The following is a 19,597-nucleotide window of genomic DNA, read 5'->3' on the forward strand; positions in this document are numbered from 1 at the left end:
TTACAAGCATCTGTGGTCTACAGATTCCAGTAGCACTACTGTAATGCAATGTATATTTACAAAGTAAAACGCCAGTTCAAGGTGCGAATCTTGGATATAATGGAAAGTCAATTAAAACTAACCGGTAATCCACTGTACAGTGCGATCCGCACGCATGCGCTCCAGCAGCACAAAGCTCTCAATAACGGAGTCTCTTTGTTACCCATGAGGAAAAAAAAAAGCCCTTTTTAGTGACAAATAATATGTCCGTAAAACTCTTGTTTTTAAATAACATGTCTTAATCCCGTTCGGTCATGCAGAGGAGTTTTTATGTCAGGAATTATGTTTGTCATTGTATCTATACTCAGTTATGTAATTCATTGCTTGCAGTCTTACGTGAGGATCTTGCATTATCATTCATAATGTTTTACGTTTACTGATACCTTTCAGTGTTTGGGTTTTCAGTCATTTCATTTACATAACTGATTTCTTACGTCATGTATGGTCTTGTCTCAGTCTGCCTGATACTGGAGAGAGTATTTTGTGAAGCTGTATGAACTGGAGTCTCTGTCCCTATGAGGCTCCTGCACTATAGATTAGCGGAATACATGTATTGTACAAAGGTGAGTGTTCAAACTAAAGAGGTGTAAGTTTTTGAGTGTACCAGGTAGTGTACCGGGTAAGTCGTGAGGGAGAGTAGCGGTGACTGAGAGGGTGAAGGCATGTACAGAACATCAAACTGGGGAGGAGCAGTGTGGTTTCAGAACTGGTAAAGGATGTGTGGGGTCAGGTGTTTACCCTCGAGTATGTAACGTTAACGACTACACCACGTAGGGTTGTGTGTGGGTGTGGGTGTGTGTGTGTGTGTGTGTTTGTGTCGTAACTGATGGCTTGTGCCTCCTCCAGGTTGCTGAGGCTTTGGGGCAACAATGGTGTGGTGTGGTATGGTTCAACACGAGACGAGAGAGAACGATAACTCCACATCCTATACATAGACCGAGCGGAGGTAGAGCAGCAATGCCCTTTTTCGTACATTAGATTTAGACTGTATTTAGCACACATAATAATACTTGCCTTGGACTTCTTGTATGGCATGACGAACGTGGGTATAATGGCTGTCCCCTGTCGACGGCCCATGATCAGGAAGGGCTTCCTGGAGGGCGCGATGGAGCAGCAGTTGGCCTCCTCCGTCAGGGAGAACCGTAGCCTCCTCATGGCTCTCCTGTCGTCCTCCATGGCTCGGCTCTTGTACACCCGAGGCTTCTTCACGAGTAGACGCGACTTGCGCTGACTCTTCACACGCGTCTTGACGACTGTGTGAGGTGAGGAGAGACAACGTATGGGAATGAAATCGACTGAAAGAAAATATTTTATAAAGCTACTCAGACGGTGCAAGGGCCAGGGAAGGTGTTGTTGAGGTATGTGTCGAACATAAAACTTCGACTCTCTCTCTCTCTCTCTCTCTCTCTCTCTCTCTCTCTCTCTCTCTCTCTCTCTCTCTCTCTCTCTCTCTCGTCATCCTTTGCCTGTACGTTCAAGGCTTGTGTCTTATGTCCCCCACCCCCTTATTTCCCTCACATGATTCATTTTCTCCATCTCCAAATTACCTCCAACATTCTTCAGCAATTAGCGCACGCATTTGTCTATTTTTCTCGTATTTATCTCAACTCTATCTTGCCTTTCTCTCTTTTTTCAGTGTATATCTCAACTCTGTCTTGCCTTTCTCAAATTCTCCGTTCATCCTACTCTTCCTCCCTTCCATTCTCCTTTCTCACTGAAGACTTTACTTTCTCATTACGTCTTTCTTATTGCGTCCATCAACTCCCTTTATCTTTCCACCTTTCACAATGGCCTGTCATAAGTCACTTTCCCCTGGCTCCTATCGCGCTTATCTTTCTCGCTTTCTACATGGATCTCGTCCCTCCCCTTGCATCTCTCTCTCTCTCTCTCTCTCTCTCTCTCTCTCTCTCTCTCTCTCTCTCTCTCTCTCTCTCTCTCTCTCTCTCCCCTTGAACCTCTCATACTCTCTCCCTGCACCTCATACTTTCTCCACGTCTGTCTCATGCTTGTCCTGCATCCCACTTTCTCCTACACTTTCACTGACCATACACATGGGGGCACCTTATGCTTAGAAATATTTCACCTTACTTATAAATTACCTTTCTTCCTCCTCCCCCTCAAAAAAAACTCACTCTTCGTTTCTCTCACTTTCTGGCTTCCCTCACTCAGTATAATTCTCCTGTGTTCCTGTGCCATATTTTTCTATCTCGTATTCATCTCGCCTCCTCCAGATGACTGTTCCCTCCTCCCTGTCTTTCCCTTGCCTCACTTTCAGCCGAAAAACTTTCCACTTTCTTTTACAGTGACGGATATGGCACGACGGGCAAAACATGCCTTATGATCGAAGGCTATCTCGGGTGAAAGAAGGAAAGTGAAGGAAAGAAAGATTGCAGAAATGAAGCTGGGGTTCCGCAGGTGGCTGCAGATCCGACTTTTAAAGATATAAAGGTTATACGACGGTGGGAAGACAGAGCCACAGTTTAGTTGTCGCAAAAGAGGCATCCTAACGGTCAATCCTCGTGTGCTTCGGTCTCCACACGGAAACTGAGGGAAGCAGCAGCCAGCTGCGTGAATCAGCTCCAAGCCTTTGGGCGGGGGGGTGACACACACACAGAGACACAACCCACGAGAACATTGACCTAAATATAATTCCTGTAGAACAGAGAGAGAGAGAGAGAGAGAGAGAGAGAGAGAGAGAGAGAGAGAGAGAGAGAGAGAGAGAGATCGCGGAAAGGGATGACTGAAGGGAGGTGATGCCTGGAGAATTACTGATATGTATCGTTTTCTTTCTCGCCTGTTATCATTCTTCTCATTTCTTTGAAGTTCTTTAGACATTTCTTCCTCATTCCCTCCTCCCCATCTTGCACCCTTTTCCTTCCTTACTTATGTGTCTCGTCTCTCCCAATACTCCTAGTACTATGTTACTTCCAAATTCATATCATATCATCTCCTTTCTTCTTTTTTTCTCTCGTATTCTTCTTACTTCTACGTGTCACATGCAGTGTTTGCACTACTACTGCTACTACTACTACTACTACTACTACTACTACTACTACTACTACTACTACTACTACGACTACTACTACTACTACTATTACTACTACTACCACAACTCTCACCACACGTTCCACACCTCCTTATTAACTGTTTCACCTCCCCGGCTGGTGTCTATGTTCTCCACACTGGTTCTAGTTTCCTCAAGTGGACCTGGCAACTTTTTCTTTATCACTCTCTCGCAGTCTCCTCGTATCTTTGTCACTTTGTACTTGAATAACTTTCACGTTAATGCCACGATAAATGTTTTCTTTTTTCCCTCGTGGTTGTCAGAGCAGATCAAGCCCATCACTGTGATTCTACTGCGTTATATATATATATATATATATATATATATATATATATATATATATATATATATATATATATATATATATATATACTTTCTTTCATACTTGTTCGCCGTTCCCCGCATTAGCAAGGTGGCACAAGGAAGAGACGAAGAAAATGCTTCGTTAGCTCACACCCATTCTATAGCTATCATGTATGATGCACCGAAACCAAACAGCCCCCTATCCACAACTTTCATATGCCCTGTTCATAGAGAGTACGTCGCTCCCCGCCTACCACATCTCTCCAATTCATTTCATCCCGTGCACGCCTCTCACCCTCCCACATTTTCGAGCCCCAAGCGCTCAAAATCTTTACCAATCCAACCATCCACCTCCAACTTGGCCAGTAATTCTGAGGGTGGAGTTTATGTATAGCTGACACTGACCTGGTCCACTACTGGGATAGACTTACCTAGGTCGGCGCGGCAGTAGTTGTCCAAGATGTTCTCGTAAGTGTCCACAGGGTTACACACTGGACAGTCGCCACCTGGAAGCACAAGATGGAAGTTAAGAAATTGTGATGATCAGACTGAATGTGAAACTCATACGTGTCCCCCTTTCCCCGCGTTAGCAAGGTAACGCCAGGAAAAGCCGACGAAAGACCACATTCGCTCACATCCATTCTCTAACTGTCATATGTAATGCACCGAAACCACAGCTCCCTATCTATAACCATGCCCCACAGACCTCACTGGTCGCTTCACATGACCTGGTTCAGTCCAGTGATAGCACGTCGAACCCTGTATATCACATCGTTCCAATTCAACCTATCCAGTGTACTTCTTTTACCCTCCTGCATGTTCAGGCCCCGGACATTCAAAATCTTTTACACTTCAGCTATTCATCAACAGTCTGGTCTACCCCTTCTCCTTATTCCTTCCACTTCTGACGCATATCCTCTTCATCAACCTTACCTCACTCATTCTTTTCAAATATCCAAACCACACAGTTTTTTCCAACCACACTTTTCTTATCACCACATCCCTCTCTTATCCTTTTATTACTTACTAAATCTAACCACCTCACACCGAATATTGTCCTCAAGCATTTCATTTCCAACGCCTCCGCCCTCCTCCGCACATCCTCATCTGTAGCCCATGCCTCGCATCCATACAACATCATTGGGACTAGTATACCTTCAAACATGCCCATTTTCGCGCTCTCAGATAACGACCTTTCTTTCCACACGTACTTCAATGCTCTGGGAACCTTTCATATCTTTTTACGTTGGAGGCTCCAGTCATGGACAGAAGTCCACAACACGGTCGGGCCTTGATTGAAATATAGAGAAGATTGTGTATGGGGAAAAAGAAGAGACTAGGGCAAGTATTTACGAATTTTGGAAGAAGTGAAAAACTTGCCTATTAAAATGTGCCAAGTCATGATTACGAATCTGCAGTTTTAAACTGTTATAGACAAACTGATGAAGGACTGGGTTCACAGGTGGCGAATGAATATTGACATCGATAAGTGCAAAGTTTTACATACAGGTAATGAAAACGAAGAGGCGAGCTACAGTATGAATTCTTGTGAGCTGCAAAAGATGAACGATGAAAGACGGGTGTGATAATCATCTCTGGTGGCCTAAAGCCAAGTAACCAGTGCAAAGAAACGGTAGAAAGAGAACAAAATTCTTGGAGTCATAGGCATGGCTTTCAAATATAAGTCTAGGGAAATTATCCTCATTCTTGACAAGTCACTGGTGCGTCCCCATCTTCAGTACTGTGTTCAGATTTAGTCCCCCTACTTGAGGAAAGACAGATAAGATGGAGTATGGAGACAAGCTACCAAGACGATTCCCGGATGGAGAAATTAATCCTAAGAGATCCGAGTAAGCGACTAATCTTTTACCTTTAAAAAAGAGAAGGTTAAGAGGTGATCTAACACAGGTACTCAAAACTATCAAAGGCCTCAATCATCTTCAATAAGCTACTTATGGACAGATTCGACTGATTTCAGTTGCAGTAGTACATAAAAAATTCGTGGGCAAACGTTTTAATTAGAATGATGCGAAGCACTTTAACAAGACTGTTAACATATGGAATGAGTTATCAATTAGCATAGTTAAAAGTACTATAGATACGTTTAAATATAGACTTCAAATCCACGATTGATATCATTTTCTCTGTGTCTTTCTACTCTTGCTACCCTAATCCATGAGTTTCATTTCTTTCCCACTTTCACAATCATTTCGTCAGGATCCAATGGTCTTTTGAATTTCTTTGCATGCCTTCGTATCTGTAGATATAGGGCTGGGCTTGTGGCTGGTCGCCCGTGGCAGAACCACTACTGGAGGAAGGAACCAGGTAGGTGCCAACACTGTAGTCCCTCTCCCTCATCACACATTCGTATTTCATATAAAATCGACGTCTTGACACACACACACACACACACACACACACACACACACCCAACGCCCACAGTCATTCAGATGTTGCTCCTTCTACTTTGGATTCCTATTATTGCCTTTATTCTATTTCTCTGTCTCTTTATTTCATCCCTTTTTTTTTTTTAAGTATTCCATGTCCTCACCTTCTCCAAGTGGTGGGAAGTGGGGTTGCGTTGGATACGATCGCATACCCTTCGATATGCGAATGATGCAAATCTTTTTCGCCATCAGCCACGTAATATCAGAGAACACGAACAGAGATACTGGGGCACGTTTTCGTGTACTCTTCTTCTTTTGTGATTCCAACTGATCATACGTTTGCCTACGTCGATCATATAAGTCATTGTACGTCCATCCTTCGTCAGAGCACGTCGATCGTACGTCAGTAAGCTTCATACATCTCCAACATACGTCAGTGTAGTTCCATTATACGTCTGTGTGCGTCCATCATTCGCTAGAGCATATCGATCAAACGTCACTATGCGTCAATCATACATCAGTGTACGTCCAGCAAGCGTCAACGTATGTCGATCATACGTCAGCGTATTTCCAATCATACGTCAGCCTGCGTCTTGCATTCGTCAACTGAAGTCTGTGATACGTCGGCCTACGTCTATCATACGTCTGTCTGCGTCCATCATACGACGGTCTACATTCACTAAGTTTATTTTCTTTCTTTTTTTCTCGTTGGAGGCTCCAGTCACGGCCAAAAGTCCACATCAAGGGCAGGCCTCAAATGAAGGATAGGAAGGTCAATGAAAGGAAAGGGGGAAAATAAGACAAGGGAATATATTTACGAATTTTGGAGGAGGTGAAAAACGTCTTTTAGAAATTGTCAGTCGTAATTATCGGGAAAGACTTGAAAGGGTAAAGAATTCCAAAGCTTCATGGTGTAGGGAAAGAAACAGTTATCAAAACGTCCCACTCTTTAGTTACCTATGGCCACACGATAACCATATGACGCAGCGGCTTGCCGAGTATTGCATGGTCTAGCTAGTGGTGGAGGCACACGAGCAGCCAATTCTTGCGGGTAAAACCCAAAGTAATACCTATAGAAGAGGGAAAGTGAATTAACATTGAGGCGAACGGCAAGCGGGTCAAATTTTGCAGTTAACCCGGGAGAGTTTATAAGTCGGACCGATTACGACTCAACTCTCTCAAATAAGGATGCAGAACTAGAACCAACCAAGATGTGAGAGCAGTACTCCATACAAGGATGGATCAATCCTTTATATAAACGGAGCAACTGTTCAGAGGAGAAGAAATTTCGACATCTACACAGGACACCCAGTTTCTCTGAGGCAGACTTAGCCATTTAGGTAATATGAGGCTTCCAAGATAATGTGGACGTTACAGTATTATATCCATTGAGTCAAGAGTTGGAATTACATATCCATCAAAAGAGATAGGAAAGTTGTGAGGAGTTTTCGACAGAAAGATGGGCAGAAGCTGGTACTTACAAGCATTAAACTTAACCAGATTTCGTGTACCCCACTGTGATAACCTGTCCAAGTCTGAGGTTACTGAGGAAGCTGTGTCAAGACGAGATGCAGATCAAGTAAGAAAAGAATGAGCAGATATGAAGGATGTACAAGAGAGGAAATCGTTAATAAAAAGGAGAGAAAGTGTAGGAGAGAGCAGAGAACCTTGAGGAACACCAATGTTGATAGAAAAACTAGAGGATGATCCATCAACAACCATGAAGATAGATCGGCCAGATATGAGGGAGCAAAGTGAAGGAGGGAAACAAAAGAGGCGAGTTTAGAAATAAGACCCGAATGCTACACCCTATCAGATGCTTTGAATACATCAAGGGCATCTACATAGGATCTCCCATACCGGTGATCAGGGAGATGACTGTGAGACTGAAGATGTCTAAAGATATGAAAGTTGAGGAGGGATTCAATGACTTTGAAAACAGTGGATGTCAAAACAACAAGACGATAATTAGAGGGGTTGAAAAGGGTCACATTTCTTAGGGATGGGATGTACCAACGCATGCATCTAAGAAGGGAAAGTTCCGGTTTGGTTTTTAAAGAGAATCGGAACAGACGAGCAAGCACAAGTGCAAGTTCAGAGACACACTCTTTCAGTACGCGGAGATGGATGCCATCAGGACCATAAACCTTGCTTTTGTCCAGAGAGAGGAGCGCTTTTCGGACAGTTTGCAAAGAAATTACGGGAAGAGGCATATGATAAGTAAAAGTAGCATCAAGGGGTGAAGGAATGTTAGTGTCATCCAAGGTAGAGTTAGAAAAGAAACGGGAACCAAAGAAATATGCTTTGTCTGCTGGAGAGACAGATATAGTACCGTCAGCAAGGAAAAGTGAAGTAAAGGTAGAGCGACAGAAGTTGTTAGAGATGCCCTGAGCAACGGACCAGAAAGACCTATCAAAGGATGACGAGGAGAGGTTATCACACTTCTTTTGATTAAAAAGGAACGATTTGCCTTACAGATAATGAACCTGCAATGATTACGGCCAGTGATAAATGCTGAATTAGAGTCGAAGGATGGAGAGTTTTTTCCAAGTCCGATTTGCCTGGGTGGCCTCTGAACAAGAACGGTTGAATCACTGTCTGGAAGAAGAAGTTGTCTTAGAGAAAGAGGGGATAAATGCTTCCATTCCCGCAACAATAACTTCTGTTATGCGTTTAGCGGAGACAGAAGCATCACCACATAGGAGACTGTAATCTGTCCAGAGAAAGTCAGCTTTATTAAGGGATCAATATTTAAGATTAGAAGGGACTGCTGGAGGGGGAGGTGGTTAAAACAGATACATTTATGAGTGGTCAGATGAACGAATTGGGGGCGAAATTGTGCAGCTTGGATAGGCAGCTCACCGCTCATCCAGCTCTTCGTCTAATTCTGGTTGGCAGAAAAATGGGTATCAACTTCGGTTGGCGTAAAGCACTAAAACTATGACAGGCCTAGCCAACCGGTAGCTTGTGATTTGCCTCGAGTTCACATGGTCCTCACTGACAGGTCTGTGAGGCCACCACGAACTGGTACTTCTCTTTACGTTCTGGCATCTTTGAGCAGACACCACCTGAAGAAGGACTGCTAAGGAATGCCGTACAAGGGTTCTCCCAAAGTAATCATCTGAGAGACAGCTGCGCTAATGTAAGAATCAGTTTACATCCCTTTGAGATAAACTATTGTCACACGTCGCTTCAGAGTATTCTGCTTGCCTTAGGCATATCCTCAACCCAACACCGAAAGTCCACGAGGAACGCACATCGACAAAGACCGCTGTGCTGAAAAGTTCAAGATACCGAACTAAGACTTTGCTGGGCTGCACCTGTTCCGAAAAAGTCTTCGGCACATCGAACCTTCGCTACTTTTATGACGGGATCAAGAATGGCCTTGCCACGGCCGTCGTGGACATCGTCACCCTGAGAATACTCACTGGCGAGGTTGTCTTCGCCGGGAGCCAGAGGGCTTCGCTACGCTGCCAATATCTCAAGCCGTATGGCCGCGAAGAGTCACATCTTAAGAGATCGCTGGAAGATGTTCTCCGTATCAACTTGCTTCCCCTTTCCAACACATTACTGTTTTCTTTCAGCGGTGTGGCGGTTACCGTTGCTGACCGTGACGCATTCACGGGCTCCCCTGGGGTCGAGTCCTGCTGCTCTGCTGTAATCGACCCACAGTCAATACAGCTGGTCATCCTCCTTTCAGGTTAGTCGGTGAATTGAGTACCTGACTTAGGCTAATATATATATATATATATATATATATAGTGGTTCCAACAATGTTGTATGGTTGCGAGGCGTGGGCTATGGATAGAGTTGTGCGCAGGAGGATGGATGTGCTGGAAATGAGATGTTTGAGGACAATGTGTGGTGTGAGGTGGTTTGATCGAGTAAGTAACGTAAGGGTAAGAGAGATGTGTGGAAATAAAAAGAGCGTGGTTGAGAGAGCAGAAGAGGGTGTTTTGAAATGGTTTGGGCACATGGAGAGAATGAGTGAGGAGAGATTAACCAAGAGGATATATGTGTCGGAGGTGGAGGGAACGAGGAGAAGAGGGAGACCAAATTGGAGGTGGAAAGATGGAGTGAAAAAGATTTTGTGTGATCGGGGCCTGAACATGCAGGAGGGTGAAAGGAGGGCAAGAAATAGAGTGAATTGGAGTCATGTGGTATACAGGGGTTGACGTGCTGTCAGTGGATTGAAGCAAGGCATGTGAAGCGTCTGGGGTAAACCATGGAAAGCTGTGTAGGTATGTATATTTGCGTGTGTGGACGTGTGTATGTACATGTGTATGGGGGGGGGGGGGCCATTTCTTTCGTCTGTTTCCTTGCGCTACCTCGCAAACGCGGGAGACAGCGACAAAGTATAAAAAAAAAAAAAAAAAAAAAAAAAAAAAAAAAAAAAAAATATATATATCGTTGAAATGTATAGGTATGTACATGTGCGTGTGTGGACGTGTATGTATCTACATGTGTGAGTGCGTTGGGCCATTCTTTCGTCTGTTTCCTTGTTACCTCGCTAACGCGGGAGACAGCGACAAAGTATAATAAATATATAAATAAATACATTATATGTGTTGATTAACACCAGTGTAACTTATGGGGCAAACCTTATTCTGTAAATTATGTGTTAATGAGACTAAGACTGGAATATAAATATTGGCAGTTGTGTATATATGTATATATCTATGTATATATATGTATACGTTGAAATGTATAGGTATGTATATGTGCGTGTGTGGACGTGTATGTATGTTTAAGTGTATGTGGGTGGGTTGGGCCATTCTTTCGTCTGTTTCCTTGTGCTACCTCGCTAACGCGGGAGACAGCGAGTAAGTATAATATAATATAATATATATATATGTTACTGAGGTGCCCTTGATTAGGGCATTCATTGCTGGTACTGTCTCAGCTAACAAAAAATCTGTTGACATCTTGTTAAAGTGCAAAACAATTCTCTTTGGGGGATTTCCTCAAGCGAATTGCCTCGCTCTCTTAATGTTCCTTCAAAACTGTATTATAATAAGGATGTGTTCCCAGATGCGCACACACACACACACACACACATGCTAAAAACAAGCTTAAACAATATGCAGACGAGCGTGTGTAAAACCTGCAGGTCCTCACAAGAGGCGGCACCAGCTGTCCCCACCAGCTGTGACAGGAGCTCACGCCCTTGACAAAGCCAGATTATAAACAGATTCTCGAGGAAATTGCCAAGCAACACGTCGAGGGGAAGGGGAGAAGATTTCTGCATGATATATACTCAGTGAATCTTAAAATTTTCGATTTATTTATGAGTTGTTGGGATCATTCACTGCCGAGACAAAAAATAAAAGATGTACCGTACCACGTTCATGGCGATGGTTTCGAAGATAGTCATTCTGACGATCCAACTTCAGCGTGATGATAATTCATGGAAAAAAAAAAAGATAAAGAAGACTGCACTGTCTTACAGATGCTTAAACACTTTTTATGACTCTTACTGCCCTCCGTGGTGTACTGGTGAGCGTATCTGATCATGAGTGTCAGCACGGGTGAGCTAAGGTTCGATTTCTAAGCACTGTATTCGACCTAAACCCAACCCAGTGTGCATCCTCCCCTCGGGGCTGGTCGGCAAATGGGTAGCTGGCTTAGGCAAAAGTATATATATATATATATATATATATATATATATATAGAGAGAGAGAGAGAGAGAGAGAGAGAGAGAGAGAGAGAGAGAGAGAGAGAGACTGGAGTAAAGACATGGTACATATATACAAGGTTATGAGACAGGGCAACACGAGTGTAAAACTCCCTCCGCGTAACACACAAATGGTAATCACACATGCCTTCAAGTCATTCACGGTTCACTAGAATGAGTCAGATGTCTCGAGGCTTCGACACCGTGAGACGCAAGCTGTCACTAGGCCAAACGAGACATTGTCCTAACGCCCTAACGTTTATTCGTTGGTAACTACAACTGGGCCGTATGCATCAATTCTGTCCTGTCACGTCATATTTGAATTTTCTCAGTGTGCGAAAAGTGAGGATAGTATACCAGTTTGCACTGGGGTGTCAGTTCACTACAGTGTTCGAAACGCACTTACGGTAATTCATTGCTCGGGAACTGTGAAGCCTATCGTGGCCTCCGAATATAACCTCATTCGCGATAGCTTCATGGACCAGAATCATTCGAACTACCTCTCTGTATAATATACATATATATATATGACTTCGGGTGCCACCTATAACCAGTCGATTCGACAATTTTAAAGAGAGCACTGAAGGATTCAGCGCAGAGTCCACTTCCCAATGGACAGAACTAGAAGTAGGCGTCAGAGTGACCCGTACGAAGAGGTAATGCAATGGTACAACACATTTCCCTCACTACCCAGACAACTTCTCTCATTAGAGCGAGTTGGCGAAGTAGTCTTAGCAACGGGAAAGTCTTCTTCAACACGATGGGCCCGGTGTGCCCCCACTCAGGTGCTCTCCCACCAGCGAATCTGGCTTGACCCAACACCGCCTACCTCCCGGCTCTAAATATGTCGTCATTGATCGTCCGGGATGAGAACATAGACTTTCTCGGGAATTTCCAATACAGGTGGACTTTATGTTCGAGAGAAAATTACATTTTTCTCAGAAATAGCAGCAACACACATCCCCTTCGGAGGGCGATATTAAGTTCATGTCGTCACCTCTTACACGAATGATTAAAGCTTTGGGAAAATTGTATTATTTTTTTTTTTCTTATACGCGCGATGGTTTCACCCTGTGTCAACCCGACGCTGGCAGCTCTTAATCATGGTGGTATTAGAAAGTTCTCAACTGTAACTCACTGTGGTCTACCTGTTGTTATCAACTTGATCATTATAATCATATAATAACCTCAGAAAACATTCCCCAGGAACTCCTTTGGCTCCAAGATTGAACGCCAATTAGTAACTGTGAGGCCATTCCTTTGTCTATTCCTGGAGCTGCCTTGCTAATGCAAGAAATGGAGAGCAAGTATGAAAAAAGGGAGAATATACATGAATTATATATATATATATATATATATATATATATATATATGAATAAATTTGTATCTTGCTTGCATCTTTTCTCGTAAAAACATTGTTCAAAGAGCCACATAACTTGGGTTTTTCTATGTGAGATTCTTTCTGATTTCTTTGAGTGGTCTCATATCAATTTTTCCACGGTTGGGGAGAGATTGTGTTAAGATACCTTGGAGGGTTGACTCCACGTCTCGATCTGAACCTTTAAAAGGAGCGTGGGGAGTGGTTGTTAGTGGAGCGTGTGGAGTGGAGCTCCACTCCACACGCCCCTAGGATGATTTTGATGGATTCAGATCGAAACAAGAGTCTATCACGCTCGGCAGTGTCTTAACGCAATCTCCCCAACCATGTGATAAAAAAGAAAGATATTGGAAGACTTGAAACAGACGGAAAGAATCTCGTTACTTTAAAAGAATATATATATATATATATATATATATATATATATATATATATATATATATATATATATATATATATATATATATATATATATATATATATATTCAACTAGGTAATAGTAAACAGAGAGCCTGTTCGTCAGCAGTGGTGGATGTGGTCGGTAGCCACTGTATACAAACCCAACAGATCTACCACAATGTTGTTGACATCTTACCCCGCAACACACCGTTAAGATAACAGAGCTTCACGCCCATGATTCCCCGACGTTATTTCCACCAGTTCCTTCGCAGCTGGATTGCCCGATACGATCTAAAATGGTCTTGCTCTCTCAAGCCTCTGTTTTGATGGGCTGTGCAAGTTTTTGTTCTTTGGCTTCGAGATTTGGCCGCTGGTTCATGGAAGGCGTATAGCGAGGGTCTCGCTCTGGAGGAGGGAGACGTGTGCTCTGGTGACGACGCTCAAAAACGCACAGCTGTTCGCCAGCTGCCACGATCCCTTAATAATAATTGGTTCGGATCTGATTTAAAGGGGAATCCTATTAACTGATTTAGTAATGGTCCAATTAAATTAAAGTGTTTGATGTTTATAATTGGTTTCGGCTGATAATATGACGCAGGACCAGCGCGCTGTTACGGAGTGCGATCTCAAATTATTTTTCGCCAGAGTTTAAAGTGGGGGGAAAAAAATATGTTTTCTTGTTCATATCCAGGTCAGTTCCAGGTACTACCCTTGGAGCGGTGTCTCCTGTGAGGAGGGTGGGGGGAAAAGTGATTGTTGTACCCAATGTCGACTTTCGCATTCAGCATCTCGAGTCATATATATATATATATATATATATATATATATATATATATATATATATATATATATATATATATATATATATATATATGATTTATTTACGAAGCAGGCACGTGACGATAACAGATGAACTTGTAGACCACGAGAGAAAATCAAAGCAAGCAATTTTGCTTAAGCGCTTTCGTGTATTTTCAACACGTCTGTGATTCGTTACTATTCTTTTATACTTGCTCGAAATTTCCTGTGTTGGCTAAGTAGCGCTAGGAACTGACGAAGAAATTCCACCTTTGCTCACATTCATTCTTTAGCTGTTTTATGTTATGGACGAAACTATAGCTCTCTATCCACAACCAGGCCCCACAAACCTTTCCGTGCTTTCCCAATTACCTCCCATTCCTCACCCACTCTCCTTACTTCATTCCCTCTCATCTTTTGCCTTCCACACACCCTCTCCTGATATTTCTTCACACAAGTGTCTTTTCCAACCTTACTTACTTTCACCACTCTCTCCTCATCAATGACGTTTCCTCTTCTCCGAAAACCTCTACAATTCTTCATCCTCGCCTCCACAAGGTAATCATCTGACATCCCACTAGCCGTCCTTCTCAGAACATTCATATTCATTGCGTATATCCTTCTTTTTCAACCAGGTATTCCCAATCACTAGCCCTTTTCCATCACGCAATTCCACAAGCTGTTTACCATTACTATTTACTTTACTGAATACCCCATGCCCCCTAGTTATACCCTCAAGTGTCACATTACTCACCTTCGCATTAAAATCACTTATAACTAATACCCGGTCTCTTACATCAAAACTGCTGACACTCACTCAGCTCCTTCTTTAACACTTTCTTCTCATGATCTTTCTTCTCATGGGCAGGTGCACAAGCACTAATAATCACTCATCTCTCGCAATCCGCATTCATTTTTGCCCACATCAATCTGGAGCTTATTTCCTTACATTTTCACACACTTCCACAACCCCTGCTTCAACAGAAGTGCTACCCCTTCCTTAGCCTTTGCCCTATGAATAACCCTTGACTTTACTCCTACGACACTTTCACACTATTCTTCCCCCTTTGCTCTTGAGCTTTGTTGCAATCAGAGCCATAACATACAGGTTCTTTTCTTCAAATACACTGCCTATATTTCAATTCTTGTCATCTTAGAGCTACATACATTCAACCTCTCCCAGCCTGAGCCTTCGAGGAGGATGAGACCTCCCCATTTGGCTCCTTCTGTTCCATCTTTTAGAAGACCTCTCCCCTCTACCCCCAGGGATATACATACAAAGGAATTCAAGAATTCAAACAGCTACAGACCACTAGGGCCCTTCGAAGCTACATATATGTTAGCAGAAGATATCAGAAAGTCAGTTTAGTATGGTAAAAGTTGGGATGTATACAGGTAATTCAAAAAGAAAAACCTACAAAATGTCAGTCTGACGGGCCGCCCAGGGTCGAGCGCATAGGTTGGAATCCTGGTTACGGCAGTCGGTCCACAGTCAACCCAGCTGTTCATCTACCCCTAGGGGCTGGTCGACAAAATTAGATGGCCTTGATTAGGGCCTGAGCTGGCCGTGCTGTCTCAGCTAACATTAAAAAAAAGGAGGAGCAAATAATGTAATACCTGGATTTTGAAACGAAAATACCTATAAAGTTCATCCTTAAACGTGTCTGTAGTACCACTTTCAACCACTTTGGTCAATCATTAATATTCTTTCACAATCCTGTTGAAGAAAAAATACTTAGCCTTATTCGAGATGAAACGTTTGCCCAGAGTTTTACTAAGTATGAAATCAGATGAATAAAGTTTCAAGCAGCTTGTTGAATGAAGATTATCAAAGCGTTTGATGATGATGGATATTCGATCATTTCCTAACCTCCCCTTTTCTAAGCTTTATAGATTCAAATCGTTTAGTTGGCCCTCGTAGTATCTGTCATTTCAGGGCAGGAATCATTCTGGTAGCCCGGTGCTGTACTCTCTCCACTGTGTCTATATCTGTTTTCAGGGAGGGAGACGAAAGCTGAACACAGCATCCAAGATGGGGACGAACCCAATGAATAATAAAAAGGATGACTTCCTTCACTGGAATTCAAAAGTCTTAAACGATGAATTCAAGGATCTTGTTCGCCCATTCGCGGCTTCTGTGCACTGCTTACTTGGATTCAGACCACCGGAGATCAAAACGCCCAAGTCTATGTCCTCATTAATCTCATGGGGATCGACAGAACTCACTCAGAAGCTCACAATTTTTTACCACCGATATGTCAGACTTTTGACTTATCGAATTGAGGACTCATTTGCCACCCGTGAACCCCGATCCATCAGTCTGTTTATGTCAGCTCGAAGCTACAGACGTTCAAGTCCATTTGCAGGTTTATTTCCTCAGCTCAGTCTCATTTGCGAAGGTTGATGCCTTGCTGAGAGAGAGAGAGAGAGAGAGAGAGAGAGAGAGAGAGAGAGAGAGAGAGAGAGAGAGAGAGAGAGAGAGAGAGAAAACCGGTCCTCGGGCTGGTCCCTGTGACGCATCATTTGTCACATCTAACTATGCTGAAGGTTGATCATCAATCACAACTCCAGGTTTTACAACCAGTTAACCACAACATCCACCACCTCCCACCCACCACAACAACCACCACCCCGTCAGTGTCGTGTGACTTAATCTTTGTATATAACCTGCGATGCGGAGTCATCAAAAGTTTTTCTTTTTTTTTTGGAAAATGGAAGTAAATGACATTGGCTGTTTTACTTTCGTCATACGTGAATAGTGAACCATAAACGGAACCAAGCAAATGGACAAATCTGTGTGAGATCTCCTTCGGAAGCCATGCTCAGGATCGTATATTAAGTGGCGGTTCTCTAACTGATTTACGGTCCTAACTCGTATGATGGTTCCCATAACTATATTTTTTTTTTTTTTCGTCGGCTACTTACGATAAGCTGGTCGGGCGATAATTTCCGGGGGGTGACTTATTGACTTATTACCTTTTTTTGAATCTACTAGGTTTTATACATCGGCAAATTGTCATTCATCTAGGACTTTATCCCCTAACAAGTGACTTATTGAAAATAGCTGTTATGGGCTAAACTAGCTCATTTTTCGCCTTTTCTCATTGGATAAAACTTATCATTGCCTGCCGTTTTCTGTTCTGTACCCCGTTTATTGTTGACGAAATGGCCTCAGCTTTTTACGTAAGACTGTTACCGAACTTTCTCCTCTCTTATATTGGCGTTACCGGACTCCGCCTACTCCAGATTAAACCGCAACCGGCAAAAAGTCACCTTTTTGGGAGGCTGTATTCAGAGGTAGAGGAGTGTCTCGTCAAAGAACTTCTCACGCCGAAGAGGTCTTCCTTTCCCTGCTACTGGAAGTAGTGCAGTCTTAAAAAGTCCTGGGCAACACCAGGTCTCATTCATACAACATGGTCCTGGGATGATTACATATGAATGTATGTGGGGGAAAAAAATATCACAACTGTTGTGCTTATTTACAGTATTAATAGCAAAGGTTCTAGTATACCGTGGCAGAGTTAAAAGCTCTCACGTTAGGGCAAGTTACTGGTGCGTGTTAGATTAGGATCTTGCGTGTAGGCTGGGGCAAAGTGACTCTGGTGGATGAGAGGTGAACACGAGGATCGAAGAAAGGGGGATTCAAGACTACGTGGGAGAGACCTACAAAAGGGGTTTTGGGGGGAGAATTGTGTCATGCGTCATGAGGGAAGGAGGAGGATAGGTCCTCTCCAGACAGGGCCGGTTAAGTCCCTCCAACTCTAAGGTCATGGATGGGTTTGACTAACCTGTGGATAGGGGTGTGATAGTCTCCTGAGGGTGGGGTGGCTAAAGATGTCCTTTGGAAGTACAAGTATGCTGTGGGAAAGTGAATATGACCTTGGGACGTATGGAGGGTGATATGCGTATGGGTAAAAGTGACCTGGGGATCGTGGTATGGGTGCCATAGGTAGGGTACAAGTGAACTGGTGGGGAAGCATGGCTTATACAGAAACAGTTAAGGTGACCTGGTCGTGTTAGGGTGACATACGGAGGGTAAAAGCGACCTTGGAGCGTTGACGTAACCTTGTAGATCATGTTGTCAGTGGAAGGTAAGGTACCAATGTCCTGGGTAGTTAAGGCCTGAGCCTCGGTAAGGGGGTGTGGGAGGGAGTAAGGGTGACCTGCAGAGGGTCAGAGTGGCAGGTTGACTGAGGAGGTGGAGGTGGTAGCGAGGAGGCGGCGGGCGGGTGGATGTCCGCAGCAGGAGGATTCGAGTGTTAGCCAGGAACCGCTCTAAGCAGGATGACGCTAACCCAGAGTTGTTAGGAAGCTGCTCGCTCACCTTGCCGCTCTTCTGCAAAGAAACGAAATGAGAACACCATTAGATAACTTGCTGCTGCTGCTGCTGGGGTAGCCAATCAACAGGTGTAAAGAAAAGGGGAGGGAAGGGGAGTGGCAGTATTTTTGAGGAGGGTAGAGTGTGGCGTGACGGCCACGGATGTGTGTGTGTGTAGTGGGAGCAGCTGCAGAGGGCGGAGTGGACGAAGATAAATGGTGTACACCGCCCCCGCCCTTATACACACTGCTACTGACATCAAGATATTACATTCGTGTCTTATCATTTTTCCCTCATTTTTATCACTAGTGTGACAGCGTTACCGGACTCCACCCTACGAGTGAGAAGGACACCTCCGGCGAGGTTGTATCATCGGAGTACAGTCTCGTCAGAGACCTTCTCACTCCTAGGAAGTCATAACCTTCCCTGGTACTGATTGTGGTGCAGCCTTGGAGCTGCAGAAACTCCTGTAGAAGGGATCCTACTGTTGAATAATAAGATACTAATAATAATGATTAATAATAATGCTAATAATAATGATAATAATGATTATAATGATAATGATAATAATAATAATAATAATAATAATAATAATAATAATGATAATAACAATAATAATAATAATAATAATAATAATAATAATAATAATAATGATAATAATAACAATAATGATGATAATTATAAGAATGATAATGATAATAATAATAATAATAATAATAATAATAATAATAATAATAATAATAGTAATAATAATGATAATAATAATAATAATGATAATAACAACATCATCTGACAAGCCTCTGTAGTCCACTTCCAGGTCAACTCTCCAGCAGCTGGTGCAGGAGTATGACCAACATGACCCACACCACCAGGGGATGACCTCATGACCTCCAGGCCAGGGGTGGCCACACACCACAGTGAGGACCCCGCATTACTCTCCTCCTGTCTTTGTACATTTATGGTTTTACGAAGCTTCTTAGCGTTCGTCAACTGGGGATTATCTGGTGCCCGTCTCTCGCCACCGCCAAAAACCCGACTTCGCCACCGCCGAAAGCCCGACTTCTGCCTTCCGAAGTCACCAGGCGCCCCTCTTCTGAGCTTCCAAAATCACCAGGCGCTCACTTCTCACCTTCCAGGATCACCGAGAGCCCGGCTTTCACCTTCCAGGATCACCAAGAACTTGGCTCTCACCTTCCAGGATCACCAAAGGCCCAGCTTTCACCTTCCAGGATCACCA

The 19,597-nt window shown here is 43.4% G+C and overlaps 1 protein-coding gene across 2 annotated transcripts in view; it reads right to left on the minus strand.

Annotated features, from left to right (window-relative positions):
- Positions 1 to 19,597, minus strand: part of LOC139750424 (secreted frizzled-related protein 5-like) — a 152,780-nt gene that overhangs the window by 9,531 nt on the left and 123,652 nt on the right. Inside the window, exons 2-4 of one of the 2 annotated variants that reach the window (XM_071665205.1) lie at positions 18,367 to 18,378; positions 3,838 to 3,912; positions 1,054 to 1,292 (exon numbers count right to left, since the gene is read on the minus strand). In XM_071665205.1, coding sequence (XP_071521306.1) covers positions 1,054 to 1,292; positions 3,838 to 3,912; positions 18,367 to 18,378 — 326 coding nt within the window. The remainder of the gene's footprint in view (positions 1 to 1,053; positions 1,293 to 3,837; positions 3,913 to 18,366; positions 18,379 to 19,597) is intronic. The other variant, XM_071665206.1, reaches the window with a different exon arrangement.

Source organism: Panulirus ornatus, chromosome 9 (assembly GCF_036320965.1).
Source record: "Panulirus ornatus isolate Po-2019 chromosome 9, ASM3632096v1, whole genome shotgun sequence".
NCBI classification, from domain to species: domain Eukaryota; kingdom Metazoa; phylum Arthropoda; class Malacostraca; order Decapoda; family Palinuridae; genus Panulirus; species Panulirus ornatus.